Genomic DNA, 21288 nt, shown 5'->3' with positions numbered 1-21288 from the left:
CACACGGAGGTGAGAGCTCTTTATGAGCTTGTAACCAATTCTTACTCCTGGCACAGCTTAATGGTAGGGCCTTCTGATGATTTATGCCTATTTAAAGTCTTGCCATTTCATTTAACTCCGTGGTCCTTCCTCCTGCATCTCGTGGTTCCTCCCGGGTGGCGGAGTAGCGGTGTTCCCGCCAGGCCCTCGGGTACCAAGCACCGGAGCTCGCTGGCTCCCAGGGCACCCGGCGCAGCACCGGCTCGGGGGATGCTTCACGTGGGCCAGTTCCAACCCGTGGTGGCCTGCAGGCGTTGAGCTCTTAAAACTCAAGGCTGTGCCAGGCCTTTTGCTCACTAAAACGGCCGTTTTTTTTTTTTTTTTTTTTTTCTCATAAATGTGTTTTAAAAGATATTCTTGATTCAGAGTCGGAATGTCGACCGCTTATATGCAGATAAAACCTGCTATTTATTTCAGTCCAGGTTTTTTATCTTGTGCCCTTTTTTGTCATGCTGGGATCCACGCTCCAAAGCATTTTGCTAATCATCTCACAGCAACTAAAATATCAATTAGTAGATGCCTTTGATGCCCTCCCTTTTCTGTAACTATGGTTTTATTGTTTTCTTTTTCACCATCTTATTTGGCAGTGAAGCAGAAGTTTTAAGTAGCTAAACCCTCCAATTTGCTTTATTAAAAGAAGCTATTTTAAAGTGGTACGTGTGCTCTGCTAATGGTTTATATGTTAATATTTTAGAATATAGGTTTTCTCCTGGCCTTTGGATCAGCGAAACCAAATGGACTATTACAGAATAGCAGAGGTTGGAAGGGATGTCTGGAGGTTGTCTCTGTAGTCATATATGATTACAAAATGTAGTATTTCATGAGAGGCTGATGAAAGTTTATCCTTTTAACTTAAACCTTAGAACTTGTGCTATGTGGTGAGAAATCCTCTGTCTAGAAAAATCAGGACTGAATTTTCTGGAAATTGGTTTCTGTACTTGTACAACAAAACGAAGGGGTTTCAGTCCTTCCTGTGGGTGCGTATCTACAGTGAACGTAAAACTGGATTGTGGACATTGAGGAGAAGGAAAAAAAGTTAAGTACCCTGGGATGTCTTTCTGAGAAATCATCTTTTGTCATCAGAAAGTCCGCCTCCTGCTCAGAATCAGCCGAGCGTCCTTGGTGTTACCCCTGTAACTTCTTGTGGTTGTCCAAAGGTAACCAATCCATATGTCCAGGCTCTAGAGGATAAATTAATTTCCTCCAGTAACAGCTGATAAAGATTGAGGAGTAACTTCTGCACCCAGATGCTGTCTAACCTCTGTTTCAATGACTTGCTTCAACAGGAAGAAGAACAAATCTCACCGGGATATCAAGCGAATGCTGTGCGAATGCCCTCCTCTCTCCAAAGAAGAGCGAGCTCAGGGGGAGGTTGCTTGTGGAGAAGACTGTCTCAATCGCCTGCTCATGATAGAGTGGTAAGTAGCGTTTCAGGAATTGCCAGAGTTGGACAGGGTTGTTTGTGAGAGGACTTGGGAGTCCCGACAATAATCCAGACATCCCTGGGCGGTGGCAACGAGCTGCCTGCGCGCTCGTCTTTTCACCGGCTGGTGTGGAGTGATCTTCCGAGCCTACACGCCAGCATTTAAATCTGACCTTAGATCTTCTGCAGGAGGCCAGACCGTGGCAGCCTCCTGTTAAAACCTGCTACACAGTGCCTGGAGTCTTCTGCTCCTCAGCCTTGACTCTAGCCCGTCCTAAGCGTGGTTGGAGGGAGCCAGAAATGCAAATGCACGACGTTCAAGTACAGCAGCATTCGCATTCCAAATGTTTTTATCTCCCTTCCAGAAATAAATTGTCTGCATTTGCATGTTGACAGTCAGATGGTTGTGCTTTTTATAGCAAAACACATCTGAAGGTTTTACACTGAATTTATTATGGTTCCTGGGTATCTATTTCCCATCTGAGCTGTTTCTGTTATTGCCGTTGTCCTGCTGGGAATTGATTGGTTCCATTTCCTTCCCTCAGTTCTTCCAGGTGCCCAAACGGCGACTACTGCTCCAACAGGCGCTTCCAGAAGAAACAGCATGCAGATGTTGAAGTGATCCTCACAGAGAAGAAAGGCTGGGGGCTGAGAGCTGCCAAAGATCTGCCATCGTAAGCCTTTGCTCTTCAAATGACATCCTCGTGCTATTTTACACCCTCGTGAAGGGAAAAGAAATGGCTTGTGTTTTCTTAGCTTCACTGACATTAGTAAATTTGCTGCCGTTCTTCCAGCTTTATCTACTGTCCTTGTCTTCTGTCAGACGTCCCTCGTAGTTACTGGCACCTGTGGACCTGCTAATTGCGTGTTGCATCTGCCGCTCTGCCTTTGCTCTCTCCTTTTCTCCTTAGGGTTTCCGACAGTCTTGCCGTGGTTCCATCTTGTGTTTAATCTGCCTTGCCTTCTTTCTCCGTCCCCACTACACGGTGCCAGAGGAGCGCAACGCTCCTGGTTGTGTCTCTCCTCCTTCTCTTCCCACCTCTGCAAGACTTATTCTTTGAGTCCTCCCCCTCCTCTTCTTCCTCCTCCCCTTTGGACTCCATGACGATTCCGTGAGGAGCTTTCTCCCCTCCTTAGCCTGTTATTACTTAACAGCTGTACTTCTAAATGCTGGTTTGGCACCAGACCCGAGCCTACGTTTCGCTCCTTTCTCTTTCACTAAAACCAGGTGTTATTTGCCCATTGTGCAAATCTCTGTCGACGCTCTCTGGCACGGAGGAGCCGGTGGGGACTCGAGCGCAGGGGTTGCGTGGTGCTTGAGCCTGTTGGCAGCTGGGGGGGGGGGGGGGTGCCGATATTTGTGGAATTGCAGGCCTGTTTGGAAACCGTTGTGCTCAAAAAGTGAGCGTGGCTGGGAAGGGCAGCGCGGGGTGCCTTTTGCTCTGGAGGGGTGGGTGAGGTGGGAATGCCTTCGCACGGGGTGGGGCGAGTCAAGGAGTTGCCTTCTGCTTCGCTCAGCTGGCGCTTCCTCATACTCCCAGTATTAAAAAGAGCTTTAGGTGAGGCTGGGAGAGAAGAGGGAGGACATTCAGAGAGCCGCTGGGGGCTGAAGCACAAGGTGCAGCAGGAGGAGCAGAACGAGCAGGAGGCAAAAATGGGGTTTGCTGGGAGAAGGGAGCAAGGCGAGAGGTGTCTCCAGGTGAGAGCGGCTGTGTGAAGTGCCCCGCTCCTACAGCCAGCAACACCCGGGTGGATTTTTTTTATCCCACCCCCCACCCGGGTTCAGACCTCAGCGTTGGCGTGCGGGTCGTGTGGGCGTGGGTGTCCTCTCAGATCCACGCGGGGTGAGCAGAAGGCGGTTGTGCTGCTCTGCAGAGGAACACCAGACTCTGTAGAAGAAATCGCCGGAGGGTCTTGCTGCGGGGAGGGAGTGCCCTGCGCTCAGAGTTTTCACCCAGGCTCTGATTTCCATCTCCAAAGGCTGTGGGGTGGGCACGGTGAGTCTGCTCAGTCTCAAGCGCAGCAGAGCCGGAGCTTCCAGACAGCCTGCCTCGAGCTTAATTGTGCAGAGATTTTTCTGTAACGTTGGGTATTTTAGTGAGTTTCCGTGGAAACTCTGATTTATCTTTTTTTTTTAATTTATTTTTTTCGTCTGTTGAAGATGGAAGAGTTCTGCTGAGGAATCCAACAGTGTTTCTGACGCTTAAGAAAGCTTCAGGTCTTACAGCAGCTTTTTACTGCTATATCCAACGTATGAGACTTAATTTACAGGAAGAAGCGGGGAAGAGTTTTGATTGCTTTAGAGAGGTGTGCCAGATTATCTAAAATGCAGTGAAAACAATTCTGTGCGTTCAACCCAATCCGTTTAACCAAGAGCACCTTCATACTGTGTTTATGTAAAAGATAACAGTGTTAAGCGATCGTTAAACCATCCCCGTTCCGGTGCACAGCAGCTGCACTAGAGGAGAGGGGTGAGCACCCTGGCATTTCCTGGCTCCTGATTTTCCAGGTTTTCCTGATAATTTGGGGAGTCCCTGGTGCTGCCGGGCCTCACCTTTGCCAAGAGCAGGGCCCTCTTGTTTTGGGGATAACGCGTGCCCAGGGAACTGGTGGTGGTGGGGACTGAAGCAGTGCTGCTGCCCTGTGTGGGTCTATCAGGTCCAGTTTTATTTCGAGTTTTAAGAATTTCTTTTGAAGACGAGATCTGGGGGTCGTAGAGAGAAGGTATGGCCGATAGTGAACAGCTCACCACAGCAAGCATCGTGTCTGCTAGGTGGGCTAGGATCAGGAACGTTGAGAAAGATGGGAAGGAGGGAGAAGACTGTCTTGAGTAAGGGAAAATAAATCAACAAGAGCAGCAAAAGTATCTACTGCAGGTGGCCTAGCGTGTCTCAAGGGATTTGGACGTGGTTCCCCGACACTTGATACGGAGATTTAAGTCTGGGATGGGCTGGAATATTGCTTTTCTTTCTCCGTGTGCTCTTTCTGCAAAGCTGCTGTCGGGAGAGGGATTTGCAGGCTGACAGAACATTGCCGCGGAGCTAAAGCTTGCCTTGGGAGGAGACGACCAACTCTTGGTAGTCGTCCCACCAGGAGACAGGCTGTGGGCAGTCACAAGTCCAGCGAAGGGTGGGAAGGGTTTGTTCAAACCTCTTCCTAGCTCGGCTCTCCTCTCTGTCCTGCCACTGCACCCCTGTTTCCCAGGCTTGGGGTTTTGCGGTCGGGAATTTGAGGGGAGCTAACCCGACTAAGCAGGGGGGGGTCGTCAGAAGATGGTGGCTGACACCTTCACGTTGGTATCTGCTAAATGCAGGCGGGGGAGGCATCTTAGGGGAAAGATACGGCTGAGTTATAAGCTGGAGGAGCAGACAAGCACGTACCAGAATGTTTTATTGGGTGGGCATGGAGGGGCAGATGGACATCGTTGGTACGTGTGGGCTGGAAGGCCACCGCGAAATTGCGTGAGGAGCTGGGATTAATGATGGGAAGGCAATGGGGCGAAGTGATACCTGCCCAGAGCACTGAACGCTTGGTCCAGGTGGAGCTGGGCAGGAGCTTTTGCTTTCCTGATGCTCTCCTGGTGTTAAGCACAAGGAAAGAGCTAAAGGGTTCAGGGTGATAGGAAGCAAGGGAAAACTTAGGACAGATGCCAAGGAAGCCGTATCACGCTGCACCTGGGTAGGCTGGAGGGTTTCAAGCCCGGCTGCGCCGCTGGACGCGATCGGCGAGCTTTGTGTCTGAGCGTAGGGGTGACGAGTTGTTCTCTTCCCACTCTGCTTTTAAACTCACTTTTCCTACGGTTATTGACACCCCCCCCCCCCCTCCTTTCACCCAGCAGACCAGCAAGGTGCAAACAGGTTTCTCCATTTCAGCTGAGCGAAACCACCCGCCAGCACCTTCCCTTAATACTCCTTATATTCCTCTTCACGTCACCCCCAGGCTCTGGTTCTCTGAGAGAATAAACCCTGCTCAAAGGGGAGCTTTGTTTTTGTGTCTGGGCTTTTTGCTGTCATATACCTACCCGTGTGATAGCATAAAAAAATAAATTAATCAGAATTACCTGAGATTAAGGTGTATAATAATGGTGGCTACACCACCAGGATGACCAAGCTGCAAGCTGTATCCAGAGAGCCCGTCCCGGCCGCACTTATTTCCCGTTCCTTGGTGTTTTTTTGTTTTTTTTTTTCTTGTGGCTAAGCAGAGTGATGCTTTTTTTCCTCTTGGCTTTCGCAGCAACACTTTTGTCTTGGAGTATTGCGGAGAAGTGCTGGATCACAAGGAGTTCAAGGCTCGCGTGAAGGAGTATGCCCGGAACAAGAACATTCACTATTATTTCATGGCCCTGAAGAACGACGAGGTGAGCGCTGCGCTCGGCTTTGGGGGAGGCTGGTTGGGCTTAGCCGCCGTTACGCGCGGCACCGACTCCCTGGGAACCCGCTAAGCAACGTCCTGAATCCGTTAGAAATGTTTTCCTGAGGAAAGCAAACTTTGCCTGCCTTTGTGTTGACATACTTCGCTTTTTTTTTTTTTTTTTTTTAACCTCGTTGCTCAGTTTCAGCGTGGTTTAACCGAAGTCTGGTAGCTTAACTCTATCCCAGTGTCCTCAGAGATGAGAGATTGCCCTCCCGATGGAGAGGGTGGAATATGACCCATTCCTTCCACACACGAGCAAACCTCTGTGGGAGAGAAACCGGGTCTGTGCCTCACTTGGAGAGATGCTTCAAGCCAAACTCAACCTTCTGGGATGCCCAATCAAACCAGACCAGAAGACACACCAAGAAACCACGCTGCCTTTCTTCCCTGGTTCACAGAACTACATTTAAATCGGGACACTTTTAGCTGGGGGAGTCCCCCTGTGCAGGATGACTGCCATCGGAATATTTATATACCGGAAGCTCTTAATTATTTATCTTTGCTTCAGCTCTGTGGGATCGTGGAGCCACGACGCAGAGAGCGCACAGCCTTGCTTACCTTGGGCAACAGGCCCTCCCTCGCTGAGATCAAAGCGTATAAATAGAAATTTAATACCATATTCTGCTTGTCTCTGCTGTCGAGACTTTTTGGGTCTGGGTAGCTTTACAGTAAAAGAGCTAAAAAGACTCAAAAGTGCTTTTTTCCTCTTTTTTTTTTTTTTTTTTTTTTCTTCCCCCCCAAAGTAAGCAACTTTTGTAGCTGCCGTGGGCTCGTTCTGTGATCACAAGGGGGCACAGAGGAGCGTCTCCGGTTGTAAAAGGGAGGATGCAGCGATGCAGGAGACGGCGTTTCTACCCGAGTGTGATGCTTGTGGCAGAGATGTTTGGCTTCCCCCGCCCTCGTGGTCATCGTACCACGTATCGGAGGGGCAGAAACAACTATTAAAAATCCTGGATCCCCCGCCCAACTGAAGATCTCTGCAGTGAAAACCGAGAACCATGTACCAGTTGCTTAGTGCTCTTTTTTTTTTGGGGGGGGGGGAGGCACTTAAGGTCATTAGAAACCCGTTTTTCAAACCAAATCAAGTTGGTAGCTGGAGCAGGGGCGAGGGCGATGGCTTCTGCACGGGTTGTGTCCAAACGGGCGGCGTTTGTTGCTCTGCTGCTTCGTATTTCTGCCCGGTGCAGGGGGGAGGGAGGGGGGAGGCTGTTTCGCTGCATTTCTGGTTTCTTTTCAGATAATCGACGCGACGCAGAAGGGAAACTGCTCCCGTTTTATGAACCACAGCTGTGAACCAAACTGCGAGACACAAAAGGTAAACTGATGGATCAAAGCTGCGGGCTTCTCACTTCCACTGCTTTGCCACTTAGCGAGCTCGGAGTGAAAAGGATTTCTCCTTTATGTCTCTTTTTTTTTTGTTTGTTTGTTTGTTTTTTTTTGTTTTGTTTTGTTTTGGGTTTTTTTTTGTTTGTTTTTTTTGTTTTGTTTTTTTTTGGTTGTTGCAACTTCATGAAATGGAAACTGCCGCCTTTTGAAATGGGCAAGTACTGCCAAGCCAGTTGGCAAATTTTAAATTTATCGGTGATGCTGTTTGAAGGATTAACTGTTAACTTAAAGCAAAACCAGAGTCAAGCCTGGCTTTTGTAATAACTGCTGCCATCTTGTTTCTTCCTTGCTTCAGTGGACTGTGAATGGGCAGCTCAGAGTTGGATTTTTCACCACCAAACTAGTCCCGTCGGGCTCAGAGCTGACGTTTGATTACCAGTTCCAGAGATACGGGTACGTTTCAGCTCTCGCTGCTTAAGCTGCTGGCAGTGGGGTTTTGTGTGCCTGGGTGCAGTGAAAAAAAAATCCCGCTCGGAAACAAACCATTGCAAAGCCTTGTCTAACAGAGCGTTTGTAAATGAACTGCAATTCCACTGTAAAAAAAAGCTACCTGGATAAAGTTTCTTCCCCATCTAACACAAGAGACTGGGAGAAGAATTTCCTGTTGATTTAATATGTCTTTTCCAGTGTCACTTTATTGCCTTTTTGTTCCACCTCATACCACCTCTCCCCAGTGGAAATTTCCCAGATAATTACCTTGACTGTTTCTTTCCTCTGTCTAATTATTAATTACCCAAGCTCCAGACTTCGCAGTACTCTTAAAAAATGCCTCTTCTTCCCCACCCGCCCTTGTTTTACGACTTTGCACATACTTGCAGAGCTGTAAAACCCCGACAGATAGCACGTTCCCTCTTCCTGTCCAGCTCCAGAAGTGCAGGTGTGCAAGCTCCGGCGTAGGCTTTGGCTCCCTCCTCTAAACCTGAGCCTAAGATTTTTATATTACCGCTCGTCCAGGTGCACGGTGAAGTATTGCACTCTCTTTCTTTGTGATTAGCACAAAATAGCATCTGACAGGCTTGAAGAAACATGTATTTATGACATTAATTGTAGATCCCTTTTATAACCCCAAAGCTTTCCTTACTGCATACCGTTGTTTAAGGAGCATCTCTTCCTTTTGGATCTGGCCTTATGCAGCAGTATGGCTCTTTCTCTATGCAGAGGAGTCAGAAAATAATTCTTAGTTGCATTATGAAATTATTTGTTGCTAAAGTGTCAGGTGCTGTCATGTAGTTTTCTCCTTCTGGTGCAAACTTGCAGGAAGGCAGGCAAATTTAGCTTCAGCCTGTCTGGTCGCTCTGCAGCGAGGCCTGTTTGATCCCTAGGCACGTGGGGATATCTCTGAAGCCGAATAAGCAGTCTGTACACCCATAATTTTATTTTTATCTGTATATGGCTTAGTCAGAATTATTAGAGTTTGGTATTAACGGCCCTGGTAGGGCCTCTCTGATGGAGGATCATTTTGCTGTATTGATTCATTTTGATATCTCACGTATTTGAGTTCAGTGAATCTAGTCTGAGCTCTTGGGCATCCTTCCTGAGCTCGGGTTCTGCTGCACAGAAGATCCTGCAGTCGAGTTTCCCTGGTTCTTACTGCTGGTGCTGCAGAGCCGCGTTCCTCCAGTGGGTTACGCGCAGTTCAGAAGGAAAAAAAAAAAAAAAAAACCCATTGTCCCAAGCAATTGTGGCATGTAGTTTAAAATTTGTGGTATGGCAAGTAGAAAATACAGAGGCTTTGTAGAAATAATTCCTGAATATAATATAATTCCAATCTCTTCTGCTCTCCATGGCTGTATATCTGTGCAAAAAACCATCTTCCACCTGGATCTTACTACTTCCACAAATCTGCAGCCCATTCTTCATTCCGTTTTGAGCTATGAAACGCAAGCCTTCTTCCTGATGATAGATCCATTGGGAAAACTGATACATTGATTGCACTGTGTGGTAAGAAGTTAGCAGACCCAGCAGCCTCACCTTTTTCTTTCTGCTTCTTGCTTCTTGACCTACAAAGAGCCTGGAAGTGAAGCAGGCTTCGGTTTCCAGCTGAGACAACCCGGGATCGTGGTAGCTACGTAAGAAATAAAGGCTTTGTTTGAATTTTCAGCGGCCAGAAAGGCCTCGCCGTGCCGAGGAATTCCTGTCCCTTTCTTCTGAGGCCGCACTTAAGAGTAAGGTAAAACGACTCGCTGTGGGTGCAAGTTGATGTGCTGCTAAGCCGCTTTGTTGCTTGTGCCCCTCAACAGCAAAGAGGCTCAGAAATGTTTCTGCGGCTCGGCCAACTGCCGGGGTTACCTGGGAGGAGAGAACAGGGTGAGCATCCGAGCCGCCGGCGGGAAGATGAAGAAGGAGCGCTCCCGTAAGAAGGACTCGGTGAGTCCGATTCTCCTTCGCAGCGGTTTTAAAATTTATTTCTGAGAGTAGCAGCAACCAAGGGTTGGCCCGGGGCTTGATCGACTCTGCGTGAGTCTTCAGGTCGCCTCTGTGGCCTTCTTCTGCCCTCAGTGACTCACGATGGCCTCGAGGTTCAGGCTTCTCCGTGGGTGGATGCGTTCATCGTTTTATTTCACGGGGACACTCAGCGCTTGTGTTTTGTTGGAGCTTTTGTTAAATCTGTATTTCCTTTCTCTGGGTTACGTAGCGTCCCGGTGAAAGTCCCTCTCTGGTGGGGCTTTGTGCTGTCTGGTCATCAATACTGCGTGCTACGAAAAAGCATGCAAAATCCGACGTGGGTTTCAACATTGGGTTTGTGTTGTATGAGTTTTCGACGTCGGTGGAGGAGGGGCAGTTCACCATTTAGGATGTTACCTGAAATTCGGCAGCGGAAAGGGCGCAGATGTTTCCCATCTCCAGGCTGGGATGTGAAATTTGAATCTCTTAATTGCTTTGGCCTAGAGGCAAGTCAGCTTGGAGGAGGAACTCGCACGGACATGTGTCGCGTTTGCGCTGACTTCGGTTACAGTTGTGTTCGCAGACGGACGTGAATGAAGTCTGTAACTTAAAGCCAGACTTTTTTTTTTTTTTTAAGTCTTTTTATAGCTTTTCACGAACGTAATCCTCCTCGAGTGGTTCTACGAGGCTACTCTCCACACTGAATTGCAGGGATGGGTTCACATGGGAGATGTAGGAAACTGCGCAGAGAGGTCTGAGCAAAGCAGTCAAAAAGAGTTTTTCCTGGGTGCAGGCTGCTGCAAGAAACTGCACGGGCTCTTTTTGCTTCCTACACCGTGTAATTGTTCTGTTCCCTGAAGATATAAACCTCTGTTCCTACAGATAAGATCTGTTACCTGCTTTCTGGGGAGAAGCTACCTTTAAAAGTGCCAGCTTCCTTTTTATTTACTGTATCGGAGAGTCGGGAAGCCCAGAAATGATTTATAAGTCATTTCTAAGGGCGTTTTAAATTGCTAATTGGTGGCAGAAGGCTAAATTATGAACGTTGATATTGTGGTGTCTGCCTGGAGACGAATGCGCCCCTGGTTGTGAAGGTTATAAATACCCGTTAGGTGTTGAAAGGAGCAAATCTGTCTGCAATTAAAGGTGATCTCTTAGCGCACATCTGTTCTCTCGTGGCTGGGAGTATGTCAGTGCACACACCTGGAGTTGCCTCCGCGCGGCGTTAGGGGTGTACATCAAAAACGGGCTGTTCTTTAGGGAAAAAGGGATGTTGGCATCGGGGGATTCCTGCCTCTTGTCCCCAGTATGAACAGAACTGGTGGGGCCAGCGCGCTCCTCTGCGGGATTTGAGGTCTAAAATAAAACCCCCATCATAAGCCGGATAGAAAAAACCCAACCACGTTGAGTCAAGTTGAAGCCAGGCTTCTTTTCTGTATGGGCAAATTGCTCCGGAGAGGCTTCTCCAGGCCCTCGAAGCCGAGGGAATGGGTTATTTCTGCCATCACGTAGGGTGGCACGAGCCTGGCACGACCTGAGGGTTGTTTTTTCCTTTGGCCGTGGTAGGTGGACGGGGAGCTGGAAGCGCTGCTGGAGAACGGAGAGGGCCTCTCCGATAAAAACCAAGTTCTCAGCTTATCCCGGCTGATGGTTCGGATCGAAACGCTGGAGCAGAAGCTCACCTGCCTCAAACTCATCCAGGTGAGGAGGACCCAGCTGGAGGGGAGGGCTCCACGTCCTTGGGGAAAGCGCTGGCTTTGGAGCTCTTGTGAGAGGAAGAGAGGGAAGGTGGGAGGAAGGTCGCCGCGCTCGTGCCGGCACCCCGAGGACGAGCTTGAGCGGTCCTGCTTGCTTTTTTTAGATCGCCTGTGATCTCCCACCGTTCTGTGCTCGGTGGAACTCGGCCTCGGGGGGTGGTGCACAAACGCCCATTTCCAGAAGGAAACAATTTCCTTGTGCATAAGGGTTTAGAGAGCGAATGGTCTGTCAGCTTCAGGTGACGGCTGTCTTACCTCCAAGATTGTCCCGTGTTTCCACCTCTGACCGAGTGCAGCCAGTTTTTTTTTTTTGTGCGATCCGTTGTTGTTAAGTTTTATTCCCCGGGGTCGAGCAGTCCAGCAGGTAACGGTTATAAACGGTTCTGCCGCGCCCATTACTGCTCCAAACCCGCTCGGGTGACGCGGGCCGCGTTAGCCTGTGGAAGCCAAAGGGGTTTTTGCCCGTAAGCCTCTGTTCCCCTGGACTCTTTCTAACTTTGGCTCGTCCAGAACACGCACTCGCAGTCCTGCCTGAAGTCCTTCCTGGAGTGTCACGGCTTGTCCCTCCTCTGGATTTGGATGACGGAGCTGGGCGATGGGAGAGGAAGCACCGCCAACAACCTGAAGTTGCAGCTGGAGGTCAGTAATTCCCTTGGGTTTGAAGCTTTCCTAGCAGCATTGCTAATTGCTCAGTAGCATGATGATTTTCCTTCTCTTTTTTTTTTTTTTTTTTTTTTGATTATGCCTATTATGTGCCAAGGGTTCCTGAAAACTGCAGGTCTCCTCAGAACTACAGCCTAAGATTTCAGCTTTAGGGGAAATCCTTAATATATGGAAAGAATCCGGCCTTGTGGTTTTCCTTAGGTTTCTGAGTTAGCGACACGTGCCAGACTTAAAGGTCGTTGCCATTGCTGTTTGGTCCGTCCTGAACTGCACGGGGAAGTTGAGGTATTGACGGCCTGAACTGGAGCTGGAACGTGTCTGTTCTCTGTCCGCACTTCGGCACTGCACGCAAAAAGACGTCGGGAAGCTCCTGTAGTAAAGACGCTTCCGCGAGAAGGTTTCTGTGCAGCTCGGAGCGGGGCACCCGGTCCTGCGTCCCGAGCAAGAAGGGAGAAGCCGCGTGAGCTCTAGAGCTCAGGGTGCCTCTTCTGCTGGCTTCCCCTTTGTTTTTCAGAAAAGGGGCCCGTCCTTCCCAACCCTGCTCCCTTAGCTCAGCACGGTTCTCCTCCAAGCCGGTGCTTAGCGTTTCTGAATGAGTTGTGCCCTGCTCATGCTTTTCTCCTCTTTAACACCGGGAGTTCAGGTGTTGCCTCTGAGAACCGGGTGCTCTCGGGATCGGAAGATGATGAGCTGTGGCTGCGTCCTTTCGTAAGCCTTCAGCTCTTGGGGTGGGGTGAGGACACTGGAAGGTTTTTTGGAACCCAACTTGAGGGTGGCTTCTGCACTTCTCTTTGAAGCACCCGTGTGCTGGTGGCGGTCAGCGGGACGGCAGGTCTGTCCACCTAGCAGCGTGTCCTAGGGGCAGCCCACCCTTCCCACCTCCTCGTCCTCGCCCACCCTTCCTCCTTTGGCTGTAAATACTCGGAAAACTTCAGCGCTGTCAGGTTAGCGCTCTCTGACGGGAAGCTGGAGCTTGCTGGCTTGCGGGGTTTGAGGAGGCCCTACCCACCCTCCGGCTGCCGCGGGCCGAGCAGAGCGCGTGCACGTTGCGCGCGGGGCCGGGGTTCGGCGGGTGCCCCCGGTTTTCTCTCCTGCTGATGGGACGTGGCTTTTCAGTACTTAACTGAAAAGCCGGAGCCCTTGACAGCTGCCGAGCCAGCGTCCTCCTTGCCACAGAGCATCACCCCCGTGTTGCTGTGTGGCGAGGCACTGCTCGCGAGGCTGCAGAAAGACCTTCTGAGACCGAATCTCCAGGGACTGAGTTAACCTGTTGCAGTAACCCCTCTTATTCCCCTTTGGGACTGCTGTATTTTCTCCTTTGGGGTAGGTGGGATCCATCCCACTTTATACATGTTGAAAGCCGTTGCTCTGAGGGAGTCTCAGGTCTGGATTATTGCACGTACAGTGCCTGCTCTCCTTGATCCCTGACATACAGGTGCCACGGCATCGCAGAGCTGCTGGGTAGCTCAGCCCTGACTCGTCCTTGAGCCCTGGCTTTGGAGAAATGGCTGGTCAGGTTAAGGTCAGACTCTGCTTTTCCCCTGGAATAGATTCAGGCGCTCAGCCTCGTTGATCTCAAACCCAGAGCTGCTCCCCCTGAGCTTTAAGAGGGAGACTGAATCGATGTGGTAGCGGTCGTTTCGTCTCCGCTCTCGGTGCATCTGGTCACAATACACCGTCAACTTCGGAGTTTTGTGGATTGGATATATTCTTTTGAAATCCAGATGATTTTTCGCCAGTTGCAAACGAAGCTTGTGATAGCAGCCAGACCACGCTTTGCTTTTTTTTTTTTTTCACCCTTTTTTTTTTTTTTTAAAGACTGTCTTTGTTTTAAGAGAAATGGTCCTTCGGGCATCGGCTGCCCATGGCAGATACCAGTGTCAGACCATAAAACCGTCTTCTGTCCTTCACTCCTGGAGGGCTGGTTTTGAACATGAGCAAGTCGAAAAGTTCAGTAGAAGGGCTAGCTATCTCTTGCTTCAAAACCAGCAGTTTGGGGAGTGGTTTTAGGAGAGAAGTTGCTGAAGTCACTTGCTGGATCCTGGAAAGGTTGTGCTCGTTTAACATCCGGTGCTTCTTTCTATGCCCGTGGTCCCTGTTCCCCCTGACAAATTTTGTAAAAGGATTTTGAAGGTCTTTTCCGTAACGTGATTCTCATCTCCGGCCTTGGGCTCAACCCAGCTGAAGTCAAGCTTTTTGGCTGGTTTCTGTGGGAAAGCACTTCAGCATCTGTGCTGTGGTCTTTGGCAGTGTGTCGGCTTCATCACCTGGTACCTCCGGGTGTTTCCCCGTGCCTAAAGGAGGATCCTTGTTCCTGGGATTGTCTTGTTGGGCGCTGGAAGGGGCGTTGGGGTACTGGGAGCTCAGGTGCCAGCGACGGCCTCGTTTTCTGACGGGCTTAAATCCACTGGAAGTGCCGTCGGTATCAGGGACGCTCGCTTTGTCTCACGGTGTGGAGGACTGAAGGAAGCTCCCCCGTTGTCCCTGTCTCTTTGTGCTTAAGGTTTAGGTCCACGAGCAGCAGACTGTCTCCCTCCTGCTGATGGTAATGCTTCGCCTTCTGCTGCAGCACGGGGCACCTCCGTCAAGCGAGGAAAAAAGCTTTCCTGGTATTAGCTGGCAAACATCTTGGGGTTGGTCTCTGCTTTGCCTTCTGATCTATCTAGACGTTTCTGATCGGGTTTTCCTTCATGCCGCGTGATTGACTGCTGTATTGTCGTATCGACTGTTTTAGGAGCTGTAAGAGTCTGAGCTCTTCGAAATGGGTTGAGTTGCAGCTAATTGCTGAATCGGTCCAATTGCTAAATACCCGTGCTCGCTGCTTTCCACCCGCTCGTGGTTTATTTGCTCTCGGCAGAAGTCGGCCGCTGCGGCGCGGCCTCGAGAAGCGAGGCCGCCGGCCCTGGCCCGTGACCTGTCACCGTCGTATTTGGGGAATGACCCCTTGGGGGGAGAAAAGGAAACGGTTGCAGGTTGGAGACGGCTTTAAATTCTAACGGCTCTAACCGTGTGATCTCTTGTCTCTGCGATTAGATTATGAAGACGCTGGAGCTCCTGCCGATACCCACCAAGAACATGCTGGAGGAGAGCAAAGTGCTTCCCGTTATTCAGCGCTGGGCTCAAACCAAGACTGCCGTCCCACAGCTCAGCGAAGGGGACGGCTACTCGAGCGAGAACACCTCGCGGGCTCACACGCCGCTCAACACGCCGGATCTTTCCACCAAACAGAGCACGGAAGGTGACACGGACACCCCCAAGAAGCTGGTGTTTCGCAGGCTGAAAATTATAAGTGAGAACAGCATGGACAGCGCCATCTCGGATACAACCAGTGAGCTGGAGGGGAAGGAGGGCAAAGAGGACCTGGACCAGCTGGAGGGTACCCCGATGGAGGTGTCGGAGGAGCAGCAGCAGCAGCAGCAGCAGGAGATCAAAGCTGCTGTTGAAGCACCAGCGGAGAGCAGCAAACCCCAAGCGGCGGAGCTGGAGGCTGAGCCTGAAGCAGAGGTCAAAGAGAGCAACGGGGCGAAGCTGGAGGAGCCCATTACGATGGAAACGCCATCGCAGGACGAAGAGGAAGGCGTATCCGACGTCGAGAGCGAGAGGAGCCAAGAACAAACGGACAAAATCGTGGACGTGAGCGATTTGGCCACCAGGCTGCTCGACAGCTGGAAGGAGCTCAAGGTAAGAGGCACCTCCCTCCAGCTACACCACCTCTGCTCTTGCAAAGGGAAGTGCAGAGCTGTTTGTGGTCCAGTACAAACGGGGCTAAATTGTTGTCCTGCTGGTAAATGTTTGACAACTGGGATCGCCTATTCGGTGCTAAAGGGTTTCTCCAGGTGCTTTCTGTATATATCCTTTCATCGCAAACTGCCCTGCGTGTGACTTACAGCAGACTTCCAGGCGTCGGTGCGTTGCGCGCTGAAAATAACAGGCAATTAAGTTCGGGCACCACAAAGGCATCTCAGTCATCCAGTTATATTTTTTTTTTTTTTTTTAGGCTGTTCAGGGGGGGAGGGCAGCTCTGAGGGATTGAGATTCCCTTCTCAGCTGCTCAGAAAAAGAGGCTAGCAACAGCGCCGCAAGTGGTTTTGGTTGCAGTGGCCCAGTGTCCGTCACTGTTGAAACAAACTGACGGGGCTGCCTGCTCTTAAATTCAGTTATTGCAAGGTCATCAGCGTTTCCCATCCTCTTAACATCTGCTTTTCGTCTGCAACGTGTGGGGCCCCCAGAGACGGGTCTGTTGGCCGTACTGCGTCCTCTCGTTAGAAGTTTTAGCTCTGGGTGTTTAGATCAGGTGAATACTCAGATTTGTGGGGTGTTACTTGAGCCTCTGAAGACTGCTAGAGCGTGGAGCTGCTCCCGGTTTCACTCCCAGCGAGGCCTTCCTCGAGCAGCTAACTTCTTTAAGAGAAGGGCTCGGTGGCTGCAGGCTGCCTTCTCTCCTCCAGAATCAGGCCCCTGGCCCCGTGCGGTGTAGCTGGCCAGCTTGGCCGCTCGATCTTCAGCTGACAGCTTTTTTTTTTTCTGATGGGACACAGGGTGACAATCCAGTGCCTCGCCACTCAACGCTCCAGGCATTTCCTGGCGTTCCTTCAGGCCTTTGGAAACTCCTCGCCCAGCTGCTGCTTCTGTAGGTTGATATTCCTTATAGTATGCTTGAGAGCAAGAGGGGTGGGAGCCTGTAGGTTGCTTTCACACTTTAATAAAGCGTAAAAGCAGCGTTTGCTGAGGATCCAGCAAAGGAGTCGAAGGTGCTGCCGTGCTTCTGGCATGGCGTGGGCTTGGTGGGAAAGGCCACGGAGGGTCTTCTGCCCTTCTCTTAATCAAGCGCCCGCCCTGTTTTAATTATTGGAAGTAGTCTTTAAGCAAATTTATGGTGCATCGTAGAGCTGAAGAGTTTGCTTACCCGTTGAATTTGGTAATGAGTGATGAGTTGGAAGAGGCGAGGAGAGATGATGGGTGTCGCTCACGCTGCGTCACCACGCGCAAGCTCTGAGTGCGTGAGCCTTTGCTCGTGCCGTTCGGCGACCGTAGCTGCAGACATCAGCATTCAGAAAGTGTATCTAGAGATTTACGCGAGACTTAAGAGAAGCCTCACCTAAATCCCCGAATTTTGCAGAAATACTCTTGAACATTTGCAGAATTTGAGCATAATCATTTTTTGGACATAAATCTTAGTGGGAGAAGAGGTGAGACTTTACTGTGCAAACAACTGGAAAAAGTTTCTATAGAGAAGTTAAGTTGCGTTTTGTTTGTTTGGGGTTTTTTTTTTTTTTTACCCCTTCCCCTCTTTACCAAGTGGATCTGATCGTTCACTAGATTTTCCTTTGGCAGATGCTTAAAATATGTGTAGGTCGCATGATGATTGAAGTGACACTGTCAGGTCGAATTTATGGTTAAATTGAAACAAAGTCCTTTTCCCTCCACTGCTAATACTTGGAATCGTTTAAACTGAAAGCTCAGTCAAGTCTTAGTCCTACGCTGCTTTGGGGATAGACTTGCTTTGAACTACCCAGACTCAGTTTTCTCTTTGGAACCAGACACGTTCGCTTCCAGGATCATGTGCTGCAGTGTTTAAACTTGAAACAGCACAGAAAAACTATTGAAAGCCACAAATGAAAAGTGTGAACTTTCGCAAAACGAACGACTCCTCCAAAATGTTGGTTTGAGACCAAATTTGATCTGACGGTGTCATTTTATCGCCAAGGCCTGTGTTTTCTTCTGAGCTTGGAGGAGCTCAGCCTTGGGTATCTAGAGACCTTTGCTGAAGCCTGTGGGCAGGCTGTGGGGTCACGACCCGTTGCTATTTAAAATGTGGATTCACGCCCTCTCTGTGTACTTAATTAATTAACCTCAGGTCGTTTCAAGGGTGCTAATAGCTCGATGCAGCGTGCGTGTCTGGTCGTAGGGCTGGGGTTGCATCTCACAAGCCCTAGCGTTGTAGTAATCCCTGCAAATCCAACCCCAAAAAGCAGAATCGTGCCATGGCTTTGTGAAAACTCCTTTCTCTCCTGTAGAGCACTCGTGGGGGAACTGTGACCTGGGGATTCCTTCCGATCCTGGACTTTGTCATGGCACTAAGAGTTAACTGCTTCTGTCCGACTCTCGCTCGTTAGGATGCCAGGTGCCACCGTAGCCCGGCCCGGAGGTGGCCGATGTCTAAAAGAAAAGACTAAGCTGGCAGGGCGATGCTTTAGGTGGAAGGGGGATGGATAGTCACCTTGGAAAACCCGGTCACCCCAGTGGCGAGAGAGCCAGCTGCCTTTTCCAGCACATCCAAGCTTTTCCAAAGCTGGTTTTGGTTTGAGTGGCGGAACATCTGCAATAACTGGCATTGGATGGGGGGGTGGGAGGGTCTGAAACCTCGTAAATTAAGCTATGTCCTCTCCAGTCTTGCTGATGACCCCCTTGTAATTTCAACCATTTCCATCTAGCTTCTCAGGGCAGCAAGGAGCTGACCATGTGTCTCCTTTTCTCAACTCCATTTTCAACTCCGTGCTGAAGAAGGGAGAGGACATAGCGTGCATACGGTGAAGAAACGGGAAGATGGTTGGGAAGCTGGATGATGCATGAGCAATATAATAGGTGAAAAGAGGACAGAGGTGGTTAACTCATTGCTGCCGACGTTATTTTGGTGCGTCCATTGCCGGCAATGGACGTCGCTCCGGGAAAATCCCAACTCCTGGCGTGAAAGGATTAAGTGAGCTATTTTTTTTTTTTTCTATACCTCTATACACGGGACTTGTAAGTCCTCGCCTTACAGGGCTCGTACACTCCGACTCCGTAGCCCGCGAGGAGCGTTGGGCCCATCGCTACATACCCACCGCAACACACACTCACACGCCGCAGCGGGGTAAGTTTTCAGCCTGGGCTCGTGCGCGCCGTCCCCGCTCTCTGAGGACGCGGTGCATGCCTTCTCCCGTGCTGAAAACTCACTCCCGAGTGGCAAAGGCCGGTCGGCGGACAACCCGGCAGGGTGCAGGTGGTGGTTCAACGTGGTTCTTCCAGGCGTCTTAGCCCGTTCCAGCCGGAGGATTGCGCTCAGGTAAGGCTCTGTGGGCTGATCCGTACACCCCGAACCCGGGGTGGAGGCCGCGCCCGGCGTGACGGCCAGCAGACCCGGTGTTCTAACCCTCTTGGCATCACGGGAACAGGCGGTAGGGTCGGCGCCACCGCGCACGGCAAGCTTTTCTCAACGTTCCTTTGATGGCTCACATCTCAGTAGCTAAGGCTGAGGGGCAGGGGGGGGGCCGGGTTTGGCTTCAAGCGTAGCACGTGCTTTGATAGCGTTGGCGTTCCGGGGGTGCTCTGGCCGTCGGGGTTGCCTCAACGTTTACACCTTGAGGTCCTGCAGCTCCGCTCCCCAAGCCGTGGGCTTCTCGTGGTGACCCCGTCGCCCATCTCGCATCCGCCCCGTAGCTCACCTGCCTGCTCTGCCAACTGCCTGGTGCCGCGTGGACGCGACCGGCGCGGCAGCGCTGGCTGCCGCAGGACGTCCCCCCGTGCTGGCGTGCTTCGGGTGCTGAGCTTTTGGCATCTTCCTCCACCCCTGGGTGGGCAGATGATGCCCTCCCCTCCTGGCGAGGGGAGCAGGTAGGAGTTGCAGCTGTGAGGGTCCCCAGACCCTTGCCCTTAGGAGTTGGAGATCTTTTTTTTTTTTTTTTTGAGGACAAACCTTTTGAAAGAGCCGAGCTTCTTGGGTTTAAAAGGTTTTAGCTGGACCCTTCTAGCCTCGCGAGTATTTAACAGTGACTTGCAGTTCAAGGCTGGGGCGTTATCCCAGTTGGGCCAAGGTGGACTTGGTCTTTTGCAACGAAAACACCCGTTCTGTGAGTTTAACCAGCCTGAACAGGAATAGCAGAGCTTGGGTGACGCAGGCAAACTGGACTTTCATCTTCCCCCAGGTGGTCTTTCCAAATCACATCTGGTATGTCTTGATAGGACGGCCATGTGGAGCTGCTCTTGCCTGTCCTCTTCCCAGACAAGCCGTCCTGGAGCGACTGGCTCTTGCTCCGGCCCGCACACGGCGTGCTTTAATTAGGGGGCTTTCAATTTGTTACAACTTCCAGCAAGAAATACTTTGCGAAAACAATAGGCGTTGGGGAGTGGCCAGGCTGTTGTTTGTGGTGGATTTTTTTTTTTTTATTTTTGGCCTTCAAGCAGGGATGTCGTGGCATCAGCCCTTTCTCTTGCTCTCGTCCGCCCCTTGGCATCGTGCGGGAGCTTGGCGCTTGGGCAGCGGGGATGGGGAGCTGCAGAGGGGAGGAAGGAGCGGAGGACGGCGGGACGGGGCGGGGGGGAAGCAAGGATGAGAAGATCCAGCGCTGGCTGGAGGAGCCTTGAGTATCCAGCCTGGTAGGGAACGGCTTCAATTCCGTGGTGTTTCTGCAACAAATGGACAACGTAAGCTCCGAGTACTCCAGAGCAGAGTTAGGTGAGGCAGCACGGCCTGCAGGTTGCCTTGGCTTGGAGCCTGTAAGCCCTGAGACGTGCAGGGAGCTCCGACGGACTGCACCGCGGCTTCCCAGCTCCACGTCCAGGCGTGGGGTTCATCCCCTGAGCCCCGGGAGAGATGTGCCTGGTCCCCGGGCGGGCTGCGGAGGTTTGGAGGCGCGGGTGCCGTGGCTGGGTCGGACAGGTCGGCGGAGAAGAGCGCTCACCCCTTTGCCAGCCGTCCTCGCGTCGGCGCCGACGCAAGACGAGCCTCTGCCCGCCTGTGTCGCTGCTTCTCTGCGCCCACTGCTGGCGCCCACTGGTCTTTTCTAGTTTAGTCCTATTAAATCAGAAATATTTGGCAGCTAAGAGGCAGGTTTCTGGAGAGAGTTTCGTTAGGAACAATCTTCCTTTACTACCTGCTGCATCCTGTGAGTCTCGGGACCGTTCTTGCCTCTCCCAAGCCAAAGCTTGGTTTTGTGTCTGCAGCCGGACAGCCTAAGTCATGGGGCTTTTTTTTTCTTTTCTTTTGTTTGTAACAGACTTGTATCACTTTTCATTCTGTATTTAATTTTCTGTGCAATTCATTAAAAATTGTTCTGGAAGGTAGAGAGCCATTTGGACTCTGTTAGCGGCGGTTGCATTCATTTAGCAGTTACGCACGCTCAAAGCCAGCAGCTTCCGTTTCCAAAAATAAAATAGGCTTTTCTTTGGAGTTCCCCCCTGGCTTTGTCTGGTTTGACCACCATCTGGTTTTCATGGAGCAATTTTGACATGTTCCTCCGTTTG

General features: G+C 50.9%; 1 protein-coding gene across 2 annotated transcripts in view; it reads left to right on the top strand.

The window, feature by feature from the left end:
- SETD2 (SET domain containing 2, histone lysine methyltransferase) overlaps positions 1 to 21288 on the top strand; it is a 70144-nt gene that overhangs the window by 24616 nt on the left and 24240 nt on the right. For both annotated transcript variants that reach the window (XM_042801695.1, XM_042801694.1), the window contains 9 exons: positions 1326 to 1457; positions 2008 to 2136; positions 5696 to 5819; positions 7113 to 7190; positions 7557 to 7654; positions 9502 to 9628; positions 11213 to 11347; positions 11914 to 12042; positions 15100 to 15747. In XM_042801695.1, coding sequence (XP_042657629.1) covers positions 1326 to 1457; positions 2008 to 2136; positions 5696 to 5819; positions 7113 to 7190; positions 7557 to 7654; positions 9502 to 9628; positions 11213 to 11347; positions 11914 to 12042; positions 15100 to 15747 — 1600 coding nt within the window. The remainder of the gene's footprint in view (positions 1 to 1325; positions 1458 to 2007; positions 2137 to 5695; positions 5820 to 7112; positions 7191 to 7556; positions 7655 to 9501; positions 9629 to 11212; positions 11348 to 11913; positions 12043 to 15099; positions 15748 to 21288) is intronic.

This window comes from Tyto alba, unplaced genomic scaffold, assembly GCF_018691265.1.
Source record: "Tyto alba isolate M040663 unplaced genomic scaffold, T.alba_DEE_v4.0 Super-Scaffold_38, whole genome shotgun sequence".
Lineage (NCBI taxonomy): Eukaryota > Metazoa > Chordata > Aves > Strigiformes > Tytonidae > Tyto > Tyto alba.
This window is presented reverse-complemented; position numbering and strand designations above follow the sequence as displayed.